The sequence below is a fragment of the Rhipicephalus microplus genome, chromosome X, assembly GCF_043290135.1.
Source record: "Rhipicephalus microplus isolate Deutch F79 chromosome X, USDA_Rmic, whole genome shotgun sequence".
Classification (NCBI taxonomy): Eukaryota; Metazoa; Arthropoda; class Arachnida; order Ixodida; family Ixodidae; genus Rhipicephalus; species Rhipicephalus microplus.
The window spans coordinates 199,450,699-199,478,202 of NC_134710.1; the positions used below are offsets into that span (position 1 = coordinate 199,450,699).

General features: G+C 45.2%; 1 protein-coding gene across 1 annotated transcript in view; it reads right to left on the reverse strand.

Annotated features, from left to right (window-relative positions):
* Nucleotides 1-27,504, reverse strand: part of LOC119187665 (uncharacterized) — a 52,631-nt gene that overhangs the window by 22,728 nt on the left and 2,399 nt on the right. Inside the window, exon 2 of the mRNA XM_037435748.2 lies at nt 8,581-9,025. Coding sequence (XP_037291645.1) covers nt 8,581-9,025 — 445 coding nt within the window. The remainder of the gene's footprint in view (nt 1-8,580; nt 9,026-27,504) is intronic.

The window sequence follows — 27,504 nt, forward strand, 5'->3', positions numbered from 1 at the left end:
ATTTTCACCTGTCGCCATTGTAAATTTTGAGGCCCCAAAGCCTCACTATATATGTAATAGATGACCTTGTCACCTCATATATTAGCTATCTTAGTGGTCTAGCTAAAAAGAGGTAAGGAGTAGCCAGCACTTCATTTCTGCGACCACACCTCCTTTTACAACATAGGAATAAAAACCGCCAGGCATGCACGGAATGCGCAGCACACTCACGGTGAAAGTTGGAAGAACGGCCTTTCTGAGCCTTTTTTAACACTTTTTGGGTAACTTCTGAAACGACGCTTGCAGGCTACCCGCTACGCCACAAATCGTCCCTGTTGTAGAGTTATTGTTTTTGTTCTTGTTGACCTTCACTTGTAACTCACACCCACTGTGGGGGATCGGACAATAATTGAGTGGCCTTATAAAGTATTTATTTTAAAATAAAACAACCCATAAAATGAAAACGTTACAAATATTATAGATGGTTTTAAGATTTGAAGCGCCGTACCCCTCAAAAAACTTCCAGTCATTTCATTTACCAACTCGTAACATGAAAACTGAAAGGTCGTTTTAACGTTTGTTCAATAGTAAGAAAAGTCTCTTATTAGTTTTTCAGATAAAAATTAACGTGCGTGATGTTCAAAGAGATCTCTTGTATTTTTTACGTAGCGTAAAAGATCATTTATTTGAATGTATTTTGTCAAATGATGGAAGAAAAAAGTGAACATTAGGAAAGTGTGAAAATGTTAAGCAAACTATGAACACTCGTGAATGTATTTTGCCGCTGGCGTAGCCGTGGGCGTTGCCGTCATTCACCGTATACGTGTACGTATATACATATATAAAAACGCAAAAAAGAAAAAATAATGCAGAAAAAGACTTTGGCTGGCGAAATCCAACGTCCGACCTATGAATTCTGAGTTCCAGGCGTTAGCCATGGAGCCACGAAGGGGCACCTTCATCGACGTTTAAGTGGCAAGGTAATAATATATACCATACCACTTAGCGGTGGCAATGCACATCTCGGGGAGAACTATCGTTTTTGCATAACTACCAGTGAGAAAGCACAATGAGCGCGCGTCGCCAGATTGTCACGACGCGGCGGCTCACGCTCTCCTCTCCTACGCGTAGTTTGCTCCACGGAGAGAGGACGCTAACGCGAGTGTTCGCTTATCTCGAGGTGGGTAGAATCGTACGCCTTGTGCTTTCACCAGAACGTTTCTTTTGTAGTTACTGGGCGCACAAACGTCATTGCACTTGTTGCAAAGTCTCCGTTTGCGAAAAGCGAGCGCTTTTCATACATAGCGAAGTAACAACTGATACGGTTATTCAGGTACACCTCTACCTATGAGTACGCTTTGCGCGTCATTTGTGCGTGAGAAACGTGGTGCACGTGTTGATCAGCTTCCCATTCTTCACGAGACTTTCCATTTTTTCGCTATCGCGTTCACTGCTTCACTTTTGCGGGAAAGCTGTTAAATATTGATGAAACTTTCATTCTGCATGCCCACATTGATGTCTATAGTACATACTGCCATAGCCCTTGAGTGACGACACGCGAAAGTACGAAATTTCAACTTCATAAAAGCCCTTGCGAGTGGTGAAAATTTATTTATTTTCTTTGGTAAACCATTAGCATGGCTACTAGAGGTATGAAAACTATGAAAAAAAGTACCTGATTGGCAGAGTGAAGGTTTATATTCTCGGCACTAATACACACGTTAGCTGAAGGTAGTTGCGCTTCAATATACTTGAGTGCTGGGAAAATCTGCCGAAGCGTGTGGTTTAAAACAGCTGGTAACACGTAATTGAAGAGAACCTGGCTTTGGAGATATAAAAATTTTAATTATTCTAGGACGGAATAACCTGTAAAAAGCACACCGAATCAGGAGGCCGCGAGTCGAGAGGGGACAGTAAGGAAATTCGAACCCCCTTCACCTCAAACTTTTCACCTGCTTTAGGTTTTCATAGAATACTAAAGCAATTACTCGCATTTTCAGTGACCAGCAATTGCCATAGTTAGCCATCCTGCACAAAAGAGCCCCTTACTCCCCCCCCCCTCCAAAAACTAATTGCTGGGTAGCCGTGCACCGAACGTTTATCGTTGGCGAAGCTGAGAATAGCCCGTCTCTTTAGAAATGCGCAATGTAACTTTGACTTTTTCTACAATATGAAATCTGAAAATCATTCAAGTATAACAAAGTTGGACGAGAGGCAGAACACCAGACTGCCTATATATACAACTGCGCTTTTTAATATGCTTATGATAACCCCTATTGCGTAGAGTTTGTACCTTGGGGGGGGGGGGGGGACGAGTTTTTTCAGCTCGGCTTCTTGCCTAATCTTCATGGTATTATAAGCACTCAAAGTTCGCATAAGCGATTCACAGTGAACACTAAAACCCGTGGTCAAATCTAGAAAGCATTACAATAATCCGTAAAACGTGCACGACAAAAATGAGTCGTCACCGATAGAAATGTTGTGACAAGCGACTTGAACTTTATTTCTTCATAAAACAATCCAGGGCTTGTAAGCCCGCACGAAAATCAATACTCTGGTTCTCGCTGAGACTGCCGACAAAACAAACGAATGCTTTTATTGCATTTTAAAACTTCACCATTTTTAGTTCTCGAGTAGCCACTTATGATTTAGCCCTGCTCTAAATACCGCTTTCAAACCAGTCAACATTGAGTGAGCAGCTATAGGTGGATCCGTGTAAATCCCGGTCATACGTCATTTTCATTTTTTTTGTGGGTTGACAGGCTACTGAAACAGTGAATGTCACGACGTCATTTTGACACGACTGCATATTCACCCGTGCATCATGGCGCGTAGCAGGTGTGCATCGCGGGTTACGACGCGCGCGCTACGACGTTTCTACAACGCCACCGCTTCTGTCAACCACCGGAGAATCAGCCGACATGTGGCTAAGCCACCTCGTTCATTTTACTGCCCCTCTCTAGTACATTGTCACGTTGCCTGAATATTGTTTTTGAAGGATTCAATCTTCCCCCACACGTCAAAGTCGGCCATGTTCGCCACCAGGTCCGTCCATACATACCGAAGCCCCTACAATGCTACAGATGTTTCAAGATGGGACATGTTAAAGGAGTATGTATCAGCAGTGTCGTGTGCCCGCGGTATGCCGAACCTCATTTAGAAGACACCTGCCACGCAACTGAGTTCAAATGCTCCAACTGCCACGGCACTCATAAAGCATCGTCTAAAGATTGCCTGCGAGTGCGAAATGAATGCGCGGTGCTGAAACGCATGGTGAGCGACAATTCAACGCACAGAGAAGCCGCTACTACTGTCAGGCGACGTCGGCGTCACTACAGAAGATCATCACGAAACGTGACAGCTGTCGATAGAGACACGTCATCTAAAGCAAGAACAACTGACCCCCCCCCCCCCACATCATCAAGCTTTGCGAAAACGGATACACCGAAAACAGAATCAGGGTCAACACTCCCTCCTCGTGAAGAGTGGCCATCCCTTTCACGGACAGAGCCTGTTTCAGAGGTGCATCGAATCCCACCAACCTTGATGCCATCACGAACCACTGATGAAAAGACAACTGAGGATTGCCAGGTCATTAACATTTTGCAGACCCTTATGAGCGCGATGCGCATGCTCCTAAGCAACATGAACACCCCGTCAGCGCTGAGCGCACTCCAGGTGCTGGACACTTTGAGTCCGGCGCTTGCAGCTCTAAGGTAAAACTATGGCCCGCGACATGTTGTCCTTTCGAGAGGAAGTCATAAACGAATGTGTCCTTCGGTGGAATGCCAGAGGACTTAGGGCGCGTATGTCCGAGTTCCGGCAATATGTATTCACGAACCAGTTCTCCATAATTGTGATTTGTGAACCGAACCTGTCAGTTCACATGAGACTGTCTGGATATGAGTGTTTTTTTGTCTTCTACCCACAGAGAGCGCAGTGAGGTTGTTGTGTTCATACGGCGCGACTTAACTTATGCTCATCACCCGGTACCCCCTGACAAATAAAACCAGTACGTTTGCCTAACAGTAAAAACAAGAAGACCACATTTACAATCATCGGAGCCTACTTACCTCCATCAAGTCGTCCAGACCATGAGCGCTTGCGCGGAATTTTGAATTCAACTCTCCAGTGATAAGTGGCGACTTCAATGCCCACCACTACTTACGGGGAAGCTCCAGGGTCAACACTAGAGGTAGACAGTTAATGTGTTTCGCTTCTGAATGTGAACGTATCCTCGTGAATGACGGCAGCCCTACGTATCTGCGCGGATCGGCCTGTAGCAGTTGCCTGGACCTCACTTTCGTCTCACGCTCGTTTGCCAGCAGAGTGCACTGGTTTTCGGATTTGGAAACAAGGGGTGGTGACCACATTCCAACATACCTGAAGATTGACGGCTTTCCAAGTCTCATGTCCTCCAGAGCCGTCCAGTGCACAGATTGGCAAAAATACAACCTTATCATGGAAGACTATGTTGGCGGCTCAACCTTCAACCTAGAGGACGCAATGAAGAGTGCTCTACAGTCCACCACGCGTTCGCTTCCGGTGAGCTCATCTCGCAGTGATATGGACATTGATCTCGAGAAACTCTGAGTGATTCGTCGTCGTGCAGAACGACGTTATAGACGCACGGAGTCACTTGATGATCTGAGAGTGTCCAGACGCACACAAAACAAATACAGCGTCACATGGACAAGTTGGATAAGCAACGATGGGTATCTTTTTGCGAGTCTTTGGATCCCAGAAAGCCTCTGTCACGAATCTGGAAAACTGTGCGGGGTCTTCTTACAACCATTACTCAGCGCTATCTATTAAATTCTCTGGCACTTCACTTACGCTGCGAAGAGATTGATGTCGCTGAATCTTTCTGTCGAAGGATTGCCTGCGGGGCAAATTCAACTGGAACGAAGACGCTCGACTTTTCTGTACCCTCACGTGATCACCGATCAGAGTGTTTGTTTTCAATGGACAAACTAAAGACTGCATTTGCTTTGTGTAGACGTTCTTCAGCGCCAAGATCTGACGGCATCAGTTACCGCGCTCTGTGTCACCTAGGCGATCAAGCTCGGAAAGCACTCTTGCTGCTGTACAACGACTCCTGGCAAACTAGCATGGTTCCACAGGAATGGAAGTGAAGTCGCCTGATTCCACTTCCAAAGCCAGCAAATCGCCTTTGGACATTTCCTCTTATCACTCGATTGCCCTCACGAGCTGTGTGGAAAAAGTTATGGAAAGAATAATTTCAACGCGTCTGGAATGGTACTTAGAGTTTTACGAAATATATCCAGATGCCATGTCCGGGTTCAGACGAAGCCACTCATCAGTTGACAATGTAGTTGACTTGGTAACATATGTAGAGCACCAGAAGGCCTGCAAACGGTTATCTGATGCTCCGTCTCTTGACGTTAGAGGAGCATACGACAATGCCACCCATGAAGCCATTCTCAGCGAATTAGAAGGAGTGGGACTCGGTGGCAGGATATATACGTGGGTTCAGAGCTACCTACAGAATAGATCATTTCACGTGCAGACAGAGAATGGCCCGACACCCGAGTATTACTGCAGCCGAGGAGTCCCGCAAGGCGGAGTGCTAAGCCCGACGCTGTTCAACCTAACACTCATCGGACTAGTTGGCAAGCAACCAAGCAGTGTACGACTTTCTATTTATGCTGATGACATCTGTGTGTGGACATCAGGTGTGACTCGACTTAAACTTCGCGCTCGACTTCCGAAGGCAGCATCAGTGACATCGCACCACCTACGCAAACAAGGGCTCGAAATCAAAAGTGGAAAATGTGCAGTCGGGGCTTTCACCAGAAAATCAATGTCCGCTTACGGCATATCAATCAGCGGGCAGGTGGTGTCATGGAGCCGGAGTCACAGGTTCTTGGGAGTCGTAATCGACCGAAACCTACCTGTCTTGGACCTCACACGTAAACTACGTGAAAAAGCGGCTAACCACCATTTGTCACTTGTTCAGGTTTCTTGCAGGGAAAAGTTGGGGAATGTCGGTCGAGTTTATGTTACAGCTGTACAAGGTATTATTTATTGGATTCCTGTGGTACAGCCTACCTGTTATATCTAACACGTGCAAAGCGAACCTGCACACAATCCAAAATATTCAAGCCCAGGCGCTTAGGATATGCCTTGGTTTACCCCGCTGCGCCTCGACAGCTGAAACACGCCATTGCACAGAACTACTCGATCATGACGCACAACACCATTGAAACGATGCGTACGTACCTCAGGCAACATGCAAAAAATCCTTCCCACCACTTGGCAACCCTCGCTACTTAGAGGCCCCGCACGAAATTCAGTGCAATTGTCTGTGCACATCATGCGTCGTTTACGTCAGGTTTTACGCCTGCTGAGAAACTGGTGTATCTTCCGGGGTGCCTGACACTTCCGCAAGTAGGCCTTTCAATTCCAGGAATATAGAAAAAATCAAATTTGCCCTCATGACCCCTAAAATAATTGAGCTTGCACCTCCTGCAAGAAATGTACAATAACCACGTGCACATATACACCGATGGTTCAAACACAGCGTCTGGTTCTGGCAGTGCGGTGGTGATTCCAGCTAGAGAAATCGCTCTGCTTATCAAGATATCACACGTCACTACGTCTACGGCGGCAGAACTTGCGGCTTCACGTGGCACCCTAGAGTACATCAAATCCCAGAGACCGAGTAAATGGGCTGTGTTTTCCGACTCGAAAACGGCCCTACAGAGCTTGCAGTCAGTCCTTCGACGAGGTTGCCATGAACAGTTAACTTACGAGGTTGTCAAGCTTCTTCACCACGTCACAGAAACAAGCCACGAGGTCAAGTTTCAGTGGCTGCCTGGCCATTGTGGTATCCGTGACAATGATTGCGCAGACAACGTGGCTCGCACATTGCAGCAAGAAGAGCACACCCTTCTGATTCCTTTATCAAGGACTGACGCTGCAAAGCAACTTCGTCACCTGGCACGTAGTCTGTGTCTGCTGGAGTGGAACACCCAAGGCATAAGACATACGAGACCCTACCAAATAAACCCTTGACTGGAACTTTGACCTACATGCGGACTTAATAGACGTGAGGCTTCGCTTCTTTGTCGCCTTTATCGGGGGGTTGCCTTCACAAAAGCAGATACAACCCTCATTTGATTCACCGACAATGCGTAATGCGACGTCTGCTGCACAAAAGACATCGACCATCTGATTTTGCCTCTGAAAGACAGAAGCTTTCGGACGCATTGCGACAATTGGACGATCGGCCACTCTCCACGCGAATGCTACTGGAACACCGTTCTCGCCTTTCGGCGGCTCAAAAAGCAGTCAAGGCGGTCTTGTGCTTTTTGAGGACTACAGGCCTAAGTGACCACCTATAACTTTAGTGTAGTGCCACCACTGCATATGCGTCAGCCCATTGACTGACAATCCTTTTTTTCTCTCTTTCTCTTCTCTTTCCTCTCTCTCTCATCTTTATGGCCCCTTCCCGTTCCCCCAGCATAGGGTAGCAAACCGGACATGTGCCTGGTTAACCTCCCTGCCTTATCTCTTGTTGTTCATCTCTCCCACCCCCCTCTAGTACATCGTAACATGGGTAAGTCAGAAAGAAACTGTTCATAGCTTTACATTCACGGCTACAATTGATCCACAGCATTTTTTTTCAGTTACTAGTGCTTGTTTGTTAGCAAAAATGCTCTAGTGTGTGACCTTCTGCTTTAAAGTTCCAGACCATTTATTTATGCAGCAAGGCCAGCGACATGCGTCATAAATGCATCTTGTTAAAATATATACAATACTTCGTTTTGTGTGTCATAAATAGATTTACTTATACCCACTTGCTCATTGTACTATGACACCAATACGCAATATACCCCAAAATATCTAATATATTATCTAAGACACTTATGCACCATTTATACTGCCCTGCCTTAACAGCGGAGTATATCAAAGTTCCCATTGAACGTATTTCTCGTACATGAACATTTCCTTTCTCAGTAGCCTGTATACTCCAAACTCTTTATTTTATGCAAATGATGGAAATGATCAGATGGCATATAAGTGCCTGGATTCACTGGTCTTTGAAATTAGCAATGTTGAGATAAATATTATTATATACCATACTTAAAATAGTACTCATTGTCATCCAAAGTTAACGTTCATCTTTTTCATGTATGCAAATGGAATACTTCAAGATTTACCATTATTTCTTTAAGTAAAAATTTTAATTTCGCGTTTCTGACAGTGCTGCACATGTGTTTTGTCTGCAAAAGAATATAAATAAATATGCATAGAAACTCTCGCTTGCCGTAACATTTTATACACTCGCCACCACCAGCAAAAAAATCATCACATTTTACCATACGTGCACCAGACCACAAACACATCTTTTTAACAAGATGTACTTTTCCGCAACTTTGAAACTGCTTTTCTTAACTCTATTGCAGCATTTTGCTGCCACTAACAGCAACCATTGTTGGCAATACAGAGGCAATGACGGTGGGCTCAACGCTTTTGTTTTTGTAATCTTTGCAGCTTCCTTCCCGTAATCTCCCGCTAGAAGCCTGAATGACCTAAGGGTCACGAGAGATCAGTGCAATAACTGAAGCCTCTTACGCCGACCGGGGTAGGCATCCACCAGTGTTGGCTCATCAATCGGGAGGGCGCTTCGGTCAACGAAGACCACGTACTGCACGTTGCTGCCTTCGGCGACTGTGAGGGGCTTGGGTGATGTCCGGAACATCAGTGGTGGCGCCTGCCATTGTGCCGACTCAAGGCTTGTTTCCTGCTGCCCGGGGCCCGGTACCGGGTCAAGCGTACGGATTATGTAGATGGGGCCTGGCCTAACACGCGCCGCCCTGCCCACCACGGGGCTCCGGCCGAGCCAACCACGCTCAGTAGAGTAGCGTGGTGGCAGCCGCCGACGCGGCGCGTCGCGTTCGAATTGGTAGGGTGAATCGCCTTCGAGGCGCAAAGCTTCGCTCCTTTCATATGGCTTCTCGTCGTCCAGATACGCCGCCAGCGCGGTTCCAGTTGCAAGAAGGGCAATCACTGCTCGAAACTGCGGGGAAAGCAAAAGTACAGAAACAATAACTAATTGGTCAAATAACACAAGCTTTCTATGTAGCTGCTCTGGCGCACTACCTGAAACGAAGAGTAAAATGCGGAAGGCATGCTAAGGCGCAAGTGCTGTCTTCTCCGCACTTGGGCTGCGAAGACATTTCTATGCATCCTTTCCACGACAAATTGACCACAGGCTGTCCATAGATCAAGCACCTTAAAATAACAGACAGCGTCGCAAATACAACATAGTCATAGGAGGTAGAAACATGCCTGATGCGGCAATCCTTACCCTTGCATTCAAGTCAAATATTCCTTTCTCTATATTTCTCTTACAAACACCGAAACACTATATATATATATATATATATATATATATATATATATATATATATATATATATATATTTATTTATTCATATATATATATATATTGGAAGTAAGTTGATACTTAAGGGCTCGATTTATCGTGTTTTGACACATTAATAATGAAATCTAACAGACAATAATGGCAAGGAAAGTATAGGGGAGGTTATTACACCAAATTTTAAGGTAAATGTGAACAAAGAAATGTGGGTGAAAAGATAAGTTGCCGTGGGCATATATATATATATATATATATATATATATATATATATATATATATATATATATATATATATATTCCGACATGGAGAAGAAATTAATTATGTTAATTTCCCCTTTGTGATTTGTATGTAGACGCCCCGGAAACATTAAAGATGACCTTGTTGTGAGATCTAAAACCGTTGAGACGCCTATAACTGGACGTCAGCCATGCGGCAAGGGTCACTGCAAGGTGCGGAAACACAAGTATGCTACCAACGTGACTGAATTCACACATTGCAATTTCACATACTCTATTCACTCAAGCCTTGACTGCAACAGCTCTAATGCACCTTCCTTTCTAATGCACCTACCTAATGCAACAGCTCTAATGCACCTACCTTGTCGAGCGCGAAGTATGCATTGTTGAATGTACAGATCAGATTGACACGGCCTTCAGAACCCACCTAATTAACAAATATTCAAATGTTCCTTCCATTACGTATCTGCTGTGTCTTGGCATATAATTTCAGAAAACGACCTGTTTCATTCAATCAAAGTTACGCTCTTACAAAGTGGTTGCTCTAGTGCAATCGAGGAAGCGTGAACAGCGCGAGCCACATATGATATAAATGTTTATTACCCTGTAGGCTGGACTAAATTGTAATCCGGGCATACTTTTTTCTCTTCCCGCTATGAAATATGCAAAGTAAGTAGGATCTCAGCAAAATTTATCTCTCTCTCTCTCTCTCTTCGTTGCTTTTGTTTTCCTCCTCGGATATCGTCAAATGCACGCTGTTGAGTAAGCAAAATCTGTACCTGCGTTCGCAGGAAGGAAGCACCTTTCAAATAATCCTCCCTATAAAAAAACCACTGCTCTGGCACTCGTAGAGGGGCTAAAAGATTTTCTCTCCCGGCAAACATTTGAACGAAGCGCATTCTTCGTTCTCTGCGGCAACTTATCTTGAGCCACAGGTCGGAGATAGTAGCTCTCTGTTGTTCAAGCAAAGTATCTGTCCTCTACACTTTTCGAGACTTGTACTGAGCTTTTAGACTGCTGACCTCTTTTAATGCCTTATCACTTTATGTGAAGCTTCCTCCCTTTGCTCTGCTTCTGAAGTTAATGAGGTGTGGAGAGTCGAATAGGTGACACGTGACAATTAACGCAGGGAGCATCTATGCATACTACATAATTCTTGCTGCCCCGCCGCAGTGGTCTAGTGGCTAAGGTACTTGGCTGCTGACCCGCAGGTCGCGGGTTCAAATCCCAGCTGTGGCGGCTGCATTTACGATGGAGGCGGAAATATTGTAGGCCCGTGTGCTCAGATTTGGGTGCATGTTAAAGAACCTCAGGTGGTCGAAATCTCTGGAGCCCTCCCCTACGGCGTCTCTCATAATCATATGGTGTTGGGACGTTAAACCCCACATATCAATCAATCAAGCAATCAGCTGTACGATGTTACGAAGTCGTCTTGGTCGAGTCTCATGGGTTTCACTACTATGGTTAAAAATTTTTATTGACTGTTTACAGTGAAAGCTTTCATGAGATCAAAACTCCTGTCGCACGCAGCGTCGTAGTTGTCCGCTGGTGCTCGTAACTACTATCACAGAAATAGGAAAAAGAAATTTGTAGTTATAAAGACCCAGTGGGGCTTGAACTCTGTTCTGCTGCGTGCCAGCCCAATATTCAACCCCTGAGCCATGCGCATGCATAGGACTTAGTGGCAAACTTGCCTTAGGCGGGCTTGATGTCGGGAAAGGAATCGCGGTACGATGGGTAATAAAGCATTTTAGAGCAGCAAAAAAACAACCAGTGATCACACAGTGCGAATAGCATAACGAGTGGGTTGTCGGATGCTTTAACCCACTAAAAAAAGCTTATTTTTGAACATTTATTAACTTTGGCGCATACTCACTTCAGGCATATTTCCTTATTGTCGTCAGCCACTGGAGGAACTATTGGCACAAAATTCCTTGCAAGTGTTTAGCGGATACCACGCTTTCAGAAAAATGAAGAAGAATAGCATAGCTATTGCCGGCTTACAAACAAGAAAATAGCATTATTAATTACATAATGGGTACTTCGCAAGTGTGCTTGCAGCAGTTACCCAATAAGTGTTTACATAAGGCTCTGAAAGACCGCTCTTCTAGCTTTCGCTGTGACAGTGCTGCGCCTTCCGCGCAGGTCTGGCGTTTTTATGCGCCATAATTGTTAAGATGTTTTCGTCACACACAAAAATAAACTAACATGTGAACTTCCGAAAGCCTTTCTTATAAATGGGTGCACAAATAAACTCATAAGTCAACATATGGTGGTTCTGACATATCGGAAATAGAGTTGTTTTTATTCTCTTTAGCCTTATCATTTTATGTTCGCTTGCCAAATGACTTGCGAATACGCATTTTCTATATACTTATAAATGGTTTTCCGCAGCGGCAAACGGGCGATGCCACGCTTGAACACGTGACCTAATGTTCCTCTTATTTTCACTTCACCGTTGCCGACGGCCGGCTGATTTGCCGCTGTCGCTCCCGAGTTAAATGCAAGCAAAGTGGTCGCAGCGGTTATAGGTTTATCCCCCGTATTCCAGAACCTCCCTTCACTCAAAGCTACACCTTCACTTGAAAAAGCCGATGGGAGCGCCATCTCTAGACACGGCAAGTCACTGCATATCAGCGATAGTCTGCTGCGATTCTTCAGTAGCGCATTGTCATTTTCAGCCGAGTGCTGGCGCAGTGCTCAAGTCTGTCAAGTGAATGGTGAAAGTCGAGTAGAGGAGCGTTTGTGAATACGGAGGTAAGTGTTGACGTGGTAGACAGTGCGGTGAGCACCGGTGTTTCACATACTCTCATGCACATCGTCGCCCTGCAGCGCACCGGGGTCGGCAAACTGCCGATAAAACATATTTTCTTCCAACACGCCCGCGCTCGCCTAGTCCATGCCACTTGTTTCTCGCCATAGGCTGCAGGGCATCGTTCGCCACACGCCATATCGTAGCCACGCTGCTGAGGCGAAGGCTGAGGTGCTTGGATGTAGTGACGCCATATAGTTTTGCTGAGAGAAACTAGCTGTGGAAAATTGTCTTTAGGTTTCCTTTCCAAAATAAATTAGTTGAGAGTTAGCGCTCGTCTGTCTGTTTCTTGGTCTGTGTTTTTTGTGTGCTAGAGCAAGTTATAATATGCATAACTACCAACTCACCCAGCTTTCAGTTTTACTGTTAAGATAAGCTTGTATATGTTTGTATCTTCGGGGTGCTTCCTGATTTCAGTCACCCATTCCACTCTTCGGCCAATAAACAAGTATCTCAATTAACGAGACTGCAAAAACAAAACTGCCGACATTACTGAATGATTTGTTTCACGCACTTAATGCTCATGATAAATTAAATAAATCCTAGCATCGTATTCACACGGTTGAAACTATTCAAGTTAAAATGCTCCACCAACCACCAAGAGATAAAATATTTTCTTCACCACATTACAGCTTTACACAACTTGTTTTGGCGAGTGACAGAGGGCCGTTTATTGCATAGGAGGTGCGTTTCTGCCCATTTCCTCTATGTAACCTGCTCATGACGTCTTTCAAGACACCAAGGGTGCGATATGTATCACACTACATGAAGCAATGCAGCTGCTGTTTTTTTTTATTTGGCAGAGAGCGGCATCCCAGCCACTGATGGGGTGATGATGGTGATGATGATCAAAATTTTATTACAACCGAAAGAGAGGAACAACCCAGACATCGGCTACGCTGCTTATAGAAGGTCAGCGGGGATCCTTTGGGACACCGCAACATCCAATGCGCGTGCACAGATGGTGTGTATTGTCGCGACATTTATCCATGAGAAACGAACCCGACATCTGCCGACACAAGCGGGTTGGTGCCGCGCAGAATGATGAGGCATGCATGCTTCCTTGCTTGCTGACCCTTTACAGGTGGTTCGTACCCTTTTGCGGGGGATGGGCCAGTTAAACCGACGATTAATACGAGAGTAGTTCTATTGGTTAGATGAAACTAAATGAATTAGTCAGTCTTCTAAGGATTGTGTAACTATAAAATTGTAATATGCAATACTCTAAAATTTGTGATACGTCCAAAACGTTTGTTTTGGTTAGAAATAGAATAACATGTAAATATTTTGTGTCTCTAAGAAAGTGGTGATTGTAATGCAGAAGACTCTGGTGCTGTGGCCCAGAGAAAAAGGTAAAAAAAAAATCACAGAATTGGGTGTTTTTCACTATTTTTGGAACAAACTTTCGATATGTTTTTGCACTCGATGCTCGCAAATTGGGCTGAGGCTGCTTCTTCGTCTTCTCTGTGATATAACTCGATGTTTTACAAATTTGTACTCATATTCCCCTGATTTGCCATAATTGTATTCTATTTCAATGTACAACGCGACGCCCAATATGAAATCAACCTCGCGTCGTTACATTTACCAAAACAACTCCAGCCACACGCTTCCACGCCATTCTCCTCACTGGCTATACTCCTCCAGACAGTGTTGGTAGGCCCCGTACACAAAGCGATGCATATATATATATATATATATATATATATATATATATATATATTGTAATGTAATGAAGCGAAAAAGACACTACAACACTACACCCATTCTTAGGGCCAGCTGTTCTTTATCTGCCTGTTCTACCGTCTCTAATTCGCTTTAGCCGAGGAGGCCGATACCCAGTGCCCCTCTTAGTCATCGCACTCAGCCATAACAGGGAGCGCGTGGAGCTGACGGCAGTGCTTCAAGTGGGTGGGGTTGGCTGCATCGTGGCGATCAGCCCCGACCACGCTGTACCATGGCTGGGAAATCTGCCAAAAGTGTCTTTGGAGGGTGACATTAGGTGTGTCGCTGTTGACCACGTTGCAACGTTTCAAACAAAATGGTTTTGTTTGCATCTGGTGGAAGGTTTAGGCTATGTCGTTGTGGTCGCTTAAGCTTCGCCTGAATACTTTCCGATGATGGATCTAGCAGTCGATATTGACTGTGTCGCTGTGGTCTACGTCAGTCACTCTGTGACGTTGCACATAAGGCTGTCCGTGTCTCCTCTCGTAGACGGAATTAGCAGTTTTGTGGTACTGCACGCCCCAAGTCATGAAGTTACTTCGCATAAAACATTAGTTACGATTCTGTCGGGTGGCACTGATTACCTCATGTTGGTCGTAGGCCCATTCCGCAACGATGCCGCCTCTCCATTCACCGTTCTGAAGACTGGACAACATGCCTAACTGCTGCATGTCGCACATTGTGGTGTCGAGCGTACTTCACACGTCGAGTCGACCTGCACGTGGGTCTCGGGCGAAGCATATGTGTCACTGAGCAGGCTATTAGTCGAGGTGAGTTGCGACGTAGTTCATGATTTTGTAGCCTTCTTTTTGTACAGCCCCCTGAGGTAGTCGAGCTGGTGGCCTTTGTTGAAGTCTGACATGCACACGATGTGAACCACTAGGAAGCAGTCTCACTAACAGGAAAATGGGTCTGCAGTGACCCGTTCAGACGACAAGAATCTCTGTTTGTCTGCCTCTCTCACATAGGTGTGCCAGCCGTGAGGGGAAAAGCACCCCCCCGCCCCACTGAGACCAGTTAAGGGGGCTCAGTCCCCCCCCCCCTTCTCTTTTGATAGTAGTCAGTGTCGGCTAAACGCTGTGGAAACCAACATTTAGGGCGAAGATTTACTTAACCGAAGTAATCACTCAATTCTGTTTTTACGAGAGAACGCTACAATACAGGGAAATTTGGCCAAGATTCTCGCTGTGATGATTTTCTTTGTAGGCTCTTTGCGATGCGACGTGCATGAGCGGCGCTGTCGCGCGATGTGCTGAAGCATTGCAGAGCGGGCAAGCACTGAACAGGGGCCGAATAACATTGCATAGCTTGTCCACGCTTTTGTTCTGCCGTGGCTGCCAATGCAGTTACGGATGTGAAAGAGTAAACTTTTTATGGACCAGTCAAATCATCTGCTGCTTCAGGAAAAGTATTTTATTTGATGGAAAATGAATATCACCACCACTGCTTCGTCGAAGCTGCTGTGAGATGACGATTGTTACGAATAATTTTTAATGTTCCAATGTTTTCTGCAAGCGCCAAAAAAGGTTTCCGCATTAGTTCTGATAAACCTGACCAGCCTTCCCTATGGTAATTTGAAGCGATTGGTGGCAGCTCGCAAAGTGGCGACGAATAAAGCAGGTGACTCGAGAACCCTGTCGAGCTCAGCTTTTAAGCTTGCGCCTTAACTTTACCCACCAGACCAAGGAGAAGGTGAAAGACTATGGTTTTTAGCACTATGGAGGCGTAATTGAGATTCGGCCAGGCTATTATATTGCTACGTGCCAGTGCATGGAGTTGAAGAAGACAAAGCAGATAGACTGGCGCAAGCTAATCTGGGTGGCTGGCGCTGCTCGCCTAACCGGCTGTAAATACATCGGTGACTACCCCTCTGAGTCAGTCTCCTTCTCGTAACATATTTGGTGGAGTTGTGCGATCCCCGTTCTTGCCACGGAACTCCTAAGCGGACGCTCCCTCGTGGCTTACAACATGACCACTCAAGACTCGGCTACATCCTCTCTGGTCGCCCGCCCTTCTGCCCGACCTGTCGACCCAGCACCCACAACAACTTTCGTGACGCTTCCCGCGCTCAAATACCCTGACGTGTTCTCGGGCAGGAGATGCTTCCGACGTCGACCTGCGGCTACGCCTGTACGAACGCGTCAGCGCCATTTACAGGTGCGATCCCACTCTTATGCTCGCAAACGTCATCTTTTATCTCGACAGAACCCCTCGTGTTTGGTTTGACAACCACGAGCATGACATAACAAGCTGGGACAGCTTCAAGGCAAAGATTCTTAAGCTTTTTGGCAACATCTTTGGTCGTCGTGAAGCTGCAAAAAATGAGTTGCCGACTCGCGCACAAACTTTCATGGAGCCCTACATCGGTTACATTCACGCTGTCTTTTCACTATGCCGCCAAGCTGACGAAAATATGTCCGAACCTGAAAAAGTTGCGCAAGTCCTAAAGGGCATTGCCGACGATGCGTTCAACTTGTTGGTATTCAACAATGTGTCATCTGTTGATGCGATCATTCAAGAATGCCGCCGGTTGCAACAAGGTAAAAGCATCTCCCATGAGTTCCAGCGCTTTCCGAACACCACTGCGACGTCCTCGTGTCTCGACGTACATCATTCACCAGACACCTGTGACAACTTGACGCGAATCGTCAGGCGGGGCTTGAAGCGGCTGCTCCAGCTAAGGTGGGACCAACGTCCCCTCACCCTTCTCCGATCCCGGCTGCGGCGGCTGCATTTCCGATGGAGGCGGAAATGTTGTAGGCCCGTGTGCTCAGATTTGGGTGCACGTTAAAGAACCCCAGGTGGTCAAAACTTCCGGAGCCCTCCACTACGGCGTCTCTCATAATCATATGGTGGTTTTGGGACGTTAAACCCTACAAATCAATCAATGACCCTTCTCCGCCAATACGTTGCCTCTCAATCAAGCAGTCATCCGGCAGGAAATCGCCAGCTTGGGAATTCACTCTATCTCACCGCCTCCCCGCACCGACTACCAGCCCCGATACACGCCTACACGTCTCTTCCCGACCGGTTTTCCCTCAACGTTCCGTAATCGGTCCGCATGGCGAACACACGATGGCAAGCCGATCTGCTTCTCGTGTCACAGAATCGGGCACATTTCCCGCCATTTCAGAAGTCGCTGGGGTCCTCCTGCACAACCGTCCTCTCGTCCCTTCTATGTACGTCCTGCCTATCGCCATGAGACCAGCCACGACCATTTTGCCCAGGAACGTGCTTCTGAACACCGCTACTCCCGCTCTCCATCTCCCCAACGTCACCGGTCTCGTTCTCCACAGCCCCACCGACCATCTTCCCCCGCCTTCCCACGAGGTTCCCTGAAGGAAAACTTAGCGTTGCAGCCCCCGGAGGTGGCGCTGCATCGCTCAGACTGACCGAAAATCCTCTTTTGACGATACTGACAAAACAGAACCTCATAGACGTACAAACAGACGGCGTACATGTCACTGCTCTTGTCGACACCAGCGCCCAACTTTCCGTGAAGACGAGTGATTTTCGCCGCAAGCTCAAGATGGTTCTCACACCTGCGACCACTCAGTTCGCCCGTGTTGCGGATGGTGGAATAGCATCTATTGTTGGAATGTGCTCCGCTCGTGTAATAATTGCGGATCGACACACGGTCGTTCTCTTCACCGTCGTTGATAAATGCCCCCACGACGTAATCTTAGGCCTCGACTTCCTGTCCGCGTATTCTGCCCTCATAGACTGTTCGACCAGTACGCTCCGTCTACACTTGCCCGCAACAGAACCTCTTGCACAACGACTGAGTCGCTTCTGAACAACAGGACACGCGCGCCTCCCTCCACAGACATTGACCTACATAGAGCTTGTTTCAATACCACCAGTTCCCGATGGTGACTATATTCTGACCCCTATCACCGATGTCCTCATAAGCCATAGCATTACATTACCGCACACCATTCTGTTTGTCGCAGGAAATTCTACGTGCCTCCCAGTTGTCAACTTTAGCTTGACACCTCAAGTTCTACCACAAGGGATCTCTTTGGCGTTGCTCTGCAGATTAGAGGACAATGCGGTAGATGTTTTCGTGATGGCCGCTCCTTCTGACCCCCACGCTCACATCAATCTGCCACTTGCTCCGACAGCGCTATTACTTCGATGATCCCTTCCAACTTAACGCCGCAGCAGACTGATGAGCTCCACCGGGTTCTGCTGTCCTACATCGACGTTCTTGACATCAGCGGCCGTCTATTGGGGAAAGCTACCGGTATAAGCCACCACATAAACACTGGTAATGAGCATCTTATTCATAGTCGTCCATAACGGGTGTCGGCGACCGAGTGTCACATCGTCCAAGATGAGGTCGATAAAATGCTCGCCAAGGACATCATTGAGCCATCCTGCAGTCCTTGGGCTTCTCCTGTAGTGCTAGTCCACAAGAAAGACGGTGCATGGCGTTTCTGCGTGGATTATTGACACCTAAACAAAATTACCAAAAAAGATGTCTACCCTCTGCAACGAATAGATGATGCGCTTGATTGCCTCTATGGGTCCCACTATTTTTCCTCCATAGACCTTCGTTCCGGCTGCTGGCAGATAGAGGTAGATGATATGGACCGTGAAAAAACGGCATTCATCACCCCCGATCGCCTATATTAGTTCAAGGTCATGCCCTTCAGCCTTTGTAACGCTCCAGCCACCTTCAAACGAATGTTCGACTCCCTGCTCAGAGGATTCAAATGGTCCACCTGTTTGTGCTACTTGGACGACGTCATGGTCTTTTCACCAACATTTGAAACTCACATAGAGCGCCTCTCAGCCATCCTGGGAATCTTCCGTCGCGCTAGCCTGCAGCTCAATGCGTCCAAATGTCACTTTGAACGCCATAAAATCACAGTGCTTGGCCATTTAGTAGACGCCAACGGTGTACAACCAGACCCGGCAAAAATCAGCGCCGTCAAAAACTTTCCTGTACCACGATCTGCGAAGGATGTACGCAGGTTTATCGGACTATGCTCCTACTTCGGACGCTTCGTGAAAAATTTTGCGCACATAGCGAGGCCGCTTACGCAGCTCCTCAAGAAAGAAGTCCCGTTTTCATGGGGCTCCGAAGAGGCTTCTGCGTTCTCGACTCTCGTCGCTCTTCTCACTACCCCTCCGATTCTGGCACACTTCAACCCTGCTGCCCCTACGGAAATCCGTACAGATGCAAGTGGGCATGGCATCGGTGCTGTGCTGGCTCAGAAACAACATGGCCATGATTGCGTTATTGCATATGCCAGCCGCCTCCTATCTGCCCCTGAACGTAACTATTCGATAACAGAGCGTGAGTGCTTTGCTCTTGTATGGGCGATGGCGAAATTTCGACCTTATCTATACGGACGCCCGCCCATTTTCGGTAGTTACCGACCACCACGCACTCTGCTGGCTCAACTCTCTGAAAGATCCATCAGGCCGCCTTGGTCGCTGGGCTTTGCGCCTGCAAGAGTTTTCCTATTCGGTGGTCTACAAATCTGGCCACCTACACCATGATGCCGATTGCCTCTCCCGGTAACCTGTCGACGATCCTGAGGACATTGACGAGCCCACGGAGAACTCTTTCTTGTCAGTGTCTGACTTTCTTAATATTGGGGAAGAACAGAAGCGTGATCCAGAGCTGCTTGACAGCATCAGCCATATGGAATCCTCCACAAATGATGCTTCCATCCGCTACTTTGTCATTCAAAAGGGTGTGCTATACCGTCGCAATCTCTGACCAGACGGGCCCGACCTTCTCATTGTTGTGCCTAAGCATTTGCGCCGCTGTGTTCTCACCGAACTTTACGACGCTCCCACTGCTGGACACTTTGGCGTATCCCGCACGTACGAGTGCGTCCGGCGCTGTTTTTTCTGGCCAGGCCTTGCTCGTTTTGTACGCCGATACGTCGCCACGTGCGACCTATGCCAACGTCGTAAAACACCGTCGCTGCTACCCGCTGGCCATCTTCAACTAATTGAAATACCCGCGAAACCATTTTACCACGTTGGGTTAGACCTGCTTGGTCCTTTTCCCACATCAACATTGGGAAACAAATGGATAGCCGTTATTACAGACTACGCTACATGCTACGCTATTACACGAGCTCTACCGACCAGCTGTGCAACCGACATCGCTGACTTCTTGTTACGGGACGTTATATTGATTCAGGGTGCTTCGAGACAGCTTCTCACAGACCGTGGCCGTACATTTCTACCCCAAGTCATCGCCGACATTCTGCGTTCTTGTTCCACGCAACACGCACTGACAACCGCTTACCACCCCCAAACAAACGGCCGCACTGAACGATTTAATCGCACTTTAACAAATTTGCTCGCTATGTACGTGTCACACGACCACCAAGACTGGGACCTTGCCTTACCCTACGCAACTTTCGCACATAATTCATCCCGTCACGCCACAGCGGGCTTTTCGCCGTTCTACTTATTGTATGGAAGAGAGCCGACTTTACCACTGGACACAGTCATCTCAGCTCACACCTCGTCCACCAGCGAGTATGCCCGCGACGCAATTGCGCGAGCCGATCACGCCCGTCAGCTCGCTCACGCTCGGCTGATGGCGTCGCAAACCAACCAAATCCGTCGGTACGATGCGGAACATAGAGACATATATTTCGCTCCCGGTACCCTCGTTTTATTCTGGTCCCCTCATCGTCGGCTGGGCCTATCAGAAAAACTTCTGTCTCATTACACAGAACCCTACCGTATATTGCGTCAAGTAACACCTGTCACCTACGAGATCAGCCCCATCTGTGCATCATCATCTACTACGTGGCCCAACGATATTGTACACGTCTCGCGGATCAAGCCCTACAAGAATGCATCAGATAACGAAATTTAAAGCTCCGGGACGGTGCCTCCGCCGCCGGGGGTCATGCTACGTACCAGCGCATGGAGTTGAAGAAGACAAAGCAGATAGTCTGGCGCGAGCTAATCTGGATGGCTGGCGCTGCTCGCCTAACCGGCTGTAAATACATCAATGACTAGCCCTCTGAGTCAGTCTCCTTCTCGTAACATTATTTTCATTGAATTTGAATAGTCTATCACTGCTCAATATACAACTTGAACAGCAAAGAAGCACACACACGCAGCGCTGCTTAGTTCTCTCACTCTCTCAGCAAGGATGAGTTCACAGAGATGTATACGCGCGCAAACTGCTAAATGCCGTTATGCTGCCAGATAAAATACTCATTATGCTCACATAAATCTATCTCACCACCTGGTATAATTAGCCGTGCTAATGTGACCGATGTCTAGTCTACTGATATTTAGGGGATGCCCTCCAAATACCCCAAAAAGTTTAGGTAGTGTTCGGCAGAGACCTTCAAGAAAATCAGTCTTGGTACCACAGCAAAGCAATATTTCCACAAGATTAGGCAAGAGAAGTGGAAGTTTCCCGATCCATGCCTAATATCATGAGTTTTATTGTATTATCGGTAAAGCAGAGTACCTGATAACAACCGTAATTATTCCCAAAGTGACAGGTTCAACTCCGGGTCCGTGAATTCCCTCTGGTAATCTGGACGAACGTGATCAAGCAAAGCTCCTGTCGTACATGCTGTGGTTAAGATGTGGTGACGTACTGGATTTTCCTTACGGCTATAGTGCCAGTTTTGTGTGCCTCGTAAGATTAGATAAATATGTGCTATTTATTTTAGTTTTTCAGCAATTATATCAAGCGCAAAATATATAGAATAATGCTCCTAAGGCATAGTCAACACATTACTTTTAACCATAAATGTTAAAGCCTAACTTTCCATCAGGAGAACATGCAATGTGGTACCTTCATATGCACGTAAGTGAACCTGAAAACCATGCACCAAATCCGTTTTGGTTGACGCTGTGTGTCATTTCAATAATGGCAACAGAAGCACATTTGATATATGAAAGCCGATTGAAATCAAGCCTAGCCTCTGATTTGATTGATATGTGGGGTTTAACGTAGCAAAACCACTGTATGATTATGAGAGACGCATGTCTGGCCTCTACACTGCGTAAGCTTGCCTCTGAAATGATCAGCTGCGGAGCGCGAAATCGCCTATTCATAGTACTCTACTGCAAAAAAAAACAATCTGGAAAAAAATGAGCAGCTATTCGAGTAAATGTTCACATTATTCCGGCCAACGATAAAATAGCGTGCAAACATTAAGAATAATAGCACTCCTCATCACTCCCTGTGAGCGCTGTACCAGTTTGAATTCTTTTCTTTTTTTAATTTTTCAAAACCTAAATTTGTGGTATTTTTTTTTTTGAACGTGAAAAGTCATGTATATTTTGCTATTACACCTTTAAATAACTTGGCACAATTCCTTATTAAATTGGGAAGAGTGCAAAGAGCCTCAATAAGTGAAATCGTGCTGCAAGATGTAATACGGCTGCCTGCTATACGAAAGTGCTTCTTGTGCCAGCGCGTAGTTTTTTGGTTACTTAGTCAATTTATTTTTATTATTGTTCAATTCTCTTTTGTTTATGTTCATTGCACTGGCCAAAACGTTTTTTGTGTCCCCAGAAAAGACAAAATTTCTAATGAGTAAAATCAGAGGTAGGAATATTGGCGTGCAGACAAGTTTTTAATGATGATTAATGAAGAAAAAAATAGGACTTGTTTCATAATGCTAATATGTGCTATAAATAATGTGCTTTGTATTGCAGAAGGTTTGCCTCATACACCAAAGCAAAGAAATTTAGATAAAAAACACGTATTAGCAAATGTCCTGCATTTTACTCCTTTACTTTACGATGGGATTTTCTTAATTTCCACACCAGGTCTTACAAGAAAGTTCCGAAGTTCCTCAAAATTAAGCAAAAATAAGTATTTATTCTCGGACTTAATAATTCGTTTTATTTAGCAACATACATCATGAGTTGGCTAAAGTAATCAAATGCGGCAGTAATTCATCAATTTTCTTACCAAAGACTAACTGGGCTCGTCCACCACAAAACAAGAAACCAGGGGCACCCCACTTACGCTACCCGAATTCATTTTAGTGTGTTCTTTTTGACATTCACGAACGGCGCACAAAAAAAACAAAGACATAAACAAATTATTAAAAAAGAACACCCACTCTAAGCATGCTCGTGGGTCGAGAAAGGATTTCATCTATGTAGACAGAAATAAGAAGTAAAAAGGGCATCCTACTCAGTACGCAGTGGTACGCGCGTATACCGGTACAGCTCCTTCCAGAAAACGAACGCCTTTGTTCGCAGACGTTTAGCGAAATTAAGAATTTCAGTTCACTGGTGGGTGGATGTCGACACGACCGCGTGTCGGCATATCAGCGATAAACGCCCTTAGCTGTAAGCGAACTGCCACCAGTGTATCCAATGTTTGTTTCCCGGACTCGCTTCCATTCCACTTCCCTGGGCTCCATATATATATATATATATATATATATATATATATATATATAATAATAATGAGATATAACAGACAGTAATGCCAAGGAATGTACAGGGGAAGTTATTAACATTAATGGAATGTAAATAAGAAGAAAGAAAAGTGGATGAAAAAATTACCAACTGTAAGCAGGAATCGAACCTACGACCTTCGAATTACGCGTTCGATGCTCTTACAGCGGCCCTCCCTCCATCCACTTTTTTGGGTTTATCTGTGAATTTAGAAGTAGGAGCGACAGTCAGCGCCATCTATAAGCCAAACAACGAGTGTGAAAACACTCTTATGCGCATGTTTGGCGTCACGTAGCACGTGAACTTATTATGAGCGGGCAGCTGATTAATTGTCCCTCTTATACAACCTAAACACACCAAGTCTGCCAGTACGAGACCCTCGTTCAATGAAATAAGGGAAAGAAGTGTATACCTAAGGGCTCGTTTTTCCGTGTTTTTAACACAATAATAATGAGATATAACAGACAGTAATGCCAAGGAATGTACAGGGGAAGTTATTAACATTAATGGAATGTAAATAAGAAGAAAGAAAAGTGGATGAAAAAATTACCAACTGTAAGCAGGAATCGAACCTACGACCTTCGAATTACGCGTTCGAGCATCGAACGCGTAATTCGAAGGTCGTAGGTTCGATTCCTGCTTACAGTTGGTAATTTTTTCATCCACTTTTCTTTCTTCTTATTTACATTCCATTAATGTTAATAACTTCCCCTGTACATTCCTTGGCATTACTGTCTGTTATATCTCATTATTATTGTGTTAAAAACACGGAAAAACGAGCCCTTAGGTATACACTTCTTTCCCTTATATATATATATATATATATATATATATATATATATATATATATATATGGGAAATAGACGTATATAAATGGGCTCGTTTTTCTGTGTTTTGACATAATATTAGTAAGATCTAAAAGACAATAAGGCCAAGGAATATATAGGGGAAGTTATTAGAACAAATGTAATGTAAATAAGAAGAAGGAAAAGTGGGTGAAAAAATAAACAGCCGTGAGCAGAAAACAGTTATATATATATATATATATATATATATATATATATATATATATATATATATATATATATATATATATATATATATATATATATATATATATGTATATATATATATATATATATATATATATCAGCTTTTAAAAGGCTACATTTTCGAAGCAGGCGAAAGTGCTGTCAGCCCATGTGCTCAGAAAGAAACTCAAGTGGTCGAAATTTCTGGAGCCGTCTATTACGGTGTCTCTCCTAATCATATGTGATTTTTGGGACGTTAAACCCGGCATATGAATCAATCAACTCACGACCATTCAGTCAGCATGCGCGTACACTAACCACTACACCACACCACGCTACAGAACGGTCTGAATCGAAAAAGGCTCGTGCGCACCGATGAGTCGCTTGCACACGGCGCGAACATTCCGGCTGTTACCCCAAAGAACGGGTGCTTTACTCCACTAGGAAGAAAGTGCCCCTCCTTGTGGCTCCGTGTGCAATATTTTGTGCACATTTGGTCTTTGGAAAGAAAAAAAGAGCCCTTTTCGTGGTAGCTGCGCAGTTACTCTGGAAAACGTTTTAGAGTGTATGTGCGCGTTTTCATCTCTGTACATCCTTGCTAAGAAAGAGAGAACAAAGCATTGCTGCACGTGGGTGCTTCTTACCTTAAAAGTTGTATTTTGAGCTGTAAAAGAATATTCAAGTTCAATGAAAACTAACTTGCCCGGCTACTAATTAGGCCTGCATTGTGCAAAAAACCATGGTCTTTTACCTTCTCCGTGGTCCAGAGAGTAAAGCTGCGGGGTGAGCTTAGAAGCTGAGCTTGCCACTGTACTCGAATCTACTGCTTTATTCTTCCCCACTTTGCAAACTGCTGCCATCGCTCCTAGTTACTGTAAGCAAGGATGATCCAGTTTATCAGCGACCAAAGCACAAACCTTTTTGTGGTGCTTCTAGTACAGCAGAACTAGAGCATTTAAAAAGATTCGTCACAATCATCGGCTCCCAGCAGCTCCGATAAAGCAGCGATGACTATATTCATTTTTGATGAAAGAAAGCAATTTTCCTGAAGGAGTAAATGCTCTGACTGGTCCATAAACGATTGCATGTTCCCATCGATACGAAGCAAGTACAAAAAGTTTTCGCACCTTCTACTGTAGCCCGCTATGCAATGCTACTGCATACAAGGCGCGAAAGAGTCGCTTTAGACTGTCCCAACCGCAAGGATTCTCGAAGGACAATCGTAACAGCACAAATTTAGCAAACATTTTACTTAATAAAACATTTTCTGGTAACATCTTCATTTCCTCGTAACAATATAATATATTGATTACTCTGGTGAAGAAAAATTACGCCAAAATTGATGGTTTCTCCAGCGTGCAGCTCACAATAAATACTGTCAAAAGTAGGGGGGAGGGTCTCAGCCCCCCCCCAAACTTTTCTCAGTGGGGGGCTCGCGCGCCCCTTGCTGCCCCGGCTGATACGCCTGTGGTGCTCGCGAGTATGATAGTCCTCGGCACTGTAAAATAATTCTGCTTCAGTGGACGACGCTTTGCTACAATGGCCATTTACCCGACGTGATGGCTCTATCATAGGAGTACAAATGTAAGTTTATAAATTTGTATAGCCAGCAATGCAACCACAATTCACCTTTCATGATCATTCGTGTCTATTTCAAGAGTAGTTTCGAGACTTGGCGTGACTCTGTGGTAAAATGCTTGATTGCCACGCAGAATGCTTCGGTTCGATTTCTGCTGGCACCCTGACAACAATTCTTTGCACTCATCTGGTCAACGCTGCCAATGTCAGCTTTCTAAACGCTCAATCGTTAAAATTACCCATATCTGTTCTCGCTGTTCTTGGGTAGATATCAACTGTCAAACATCAGCGACACTTACACTCATACCTGTAGAACATACCCGCTTGCGGGTATGTGCCAAACGTTTGACGAAAAGGTTTTGACAACGTACGTGACGGGATTCTGACATTATTCATGTCATGACCAAGGAGTAAAATTTGTCAAGCCATCTTACCCTTCCTAACTAATTTTGGTTTACCTTAAGTTAAGTGGATGATCACGAAAGCACCGTGGCATAGGTGGCTAGATAGATAGATAGATAGATAGATAGATAGATAGATAGATAGATAGATAGATAGATAGATAGATAGATAGATAGATAGATAGATAGATAGATAGATAGATAGATAGATGTTCAAAGTGCCTGCACTGCGCATGCAAATGCTTTAGATTTAAAAACAGCACTGTTTTGTATCATTTATAACTACTCATTACGGTCTTCAAAAACTAAGCAAACTAACTTTTAATATATAAGGACATCCGTTAGGGTTAGGTCGAATAGAATAACTGATGTCTTTAACGCGAACGGTGGTCTGGTAGCTAAGGTACTCGGCCGCTGACCCGCAGGTCGTGAGAACAAATCCCGGCTGCGGCGGCTGCATTTTCGATTGAGGCGAAAATGCTGTAGGCCCGTGTACTCAGAGTTGGGTGCCCGTTAAGTATCTCAGGTGGTCAAAATTTCCTGAGCCCTCCTGTACGACATATCTCATAATCATATGGTGCTTTTGAAACGTTCAACCCCACATATCAATCATTCAATCTTTCCCGTTAGGAGGACAGTATCGGTTGAAATTTTTTGTAGCAATACTGCTACAAAGGAAACAATAATACGGAATGTTCTATAAAAAAACAAGGCAAATTTTTTGGTTGAATATGTTTCACTATAAAAACCATGGCCACATTGGAATAGACCGTAATCAATACAATCTACAGCCTCATTATATATCAAGACGAACAGATCATGAGCAGGTGGTTACAGAATATAGAGGCAGAACTAATGTTTTGAAACACACTTTTTCATGCAAAACAGTTTTTGAATGGAGTCGTCA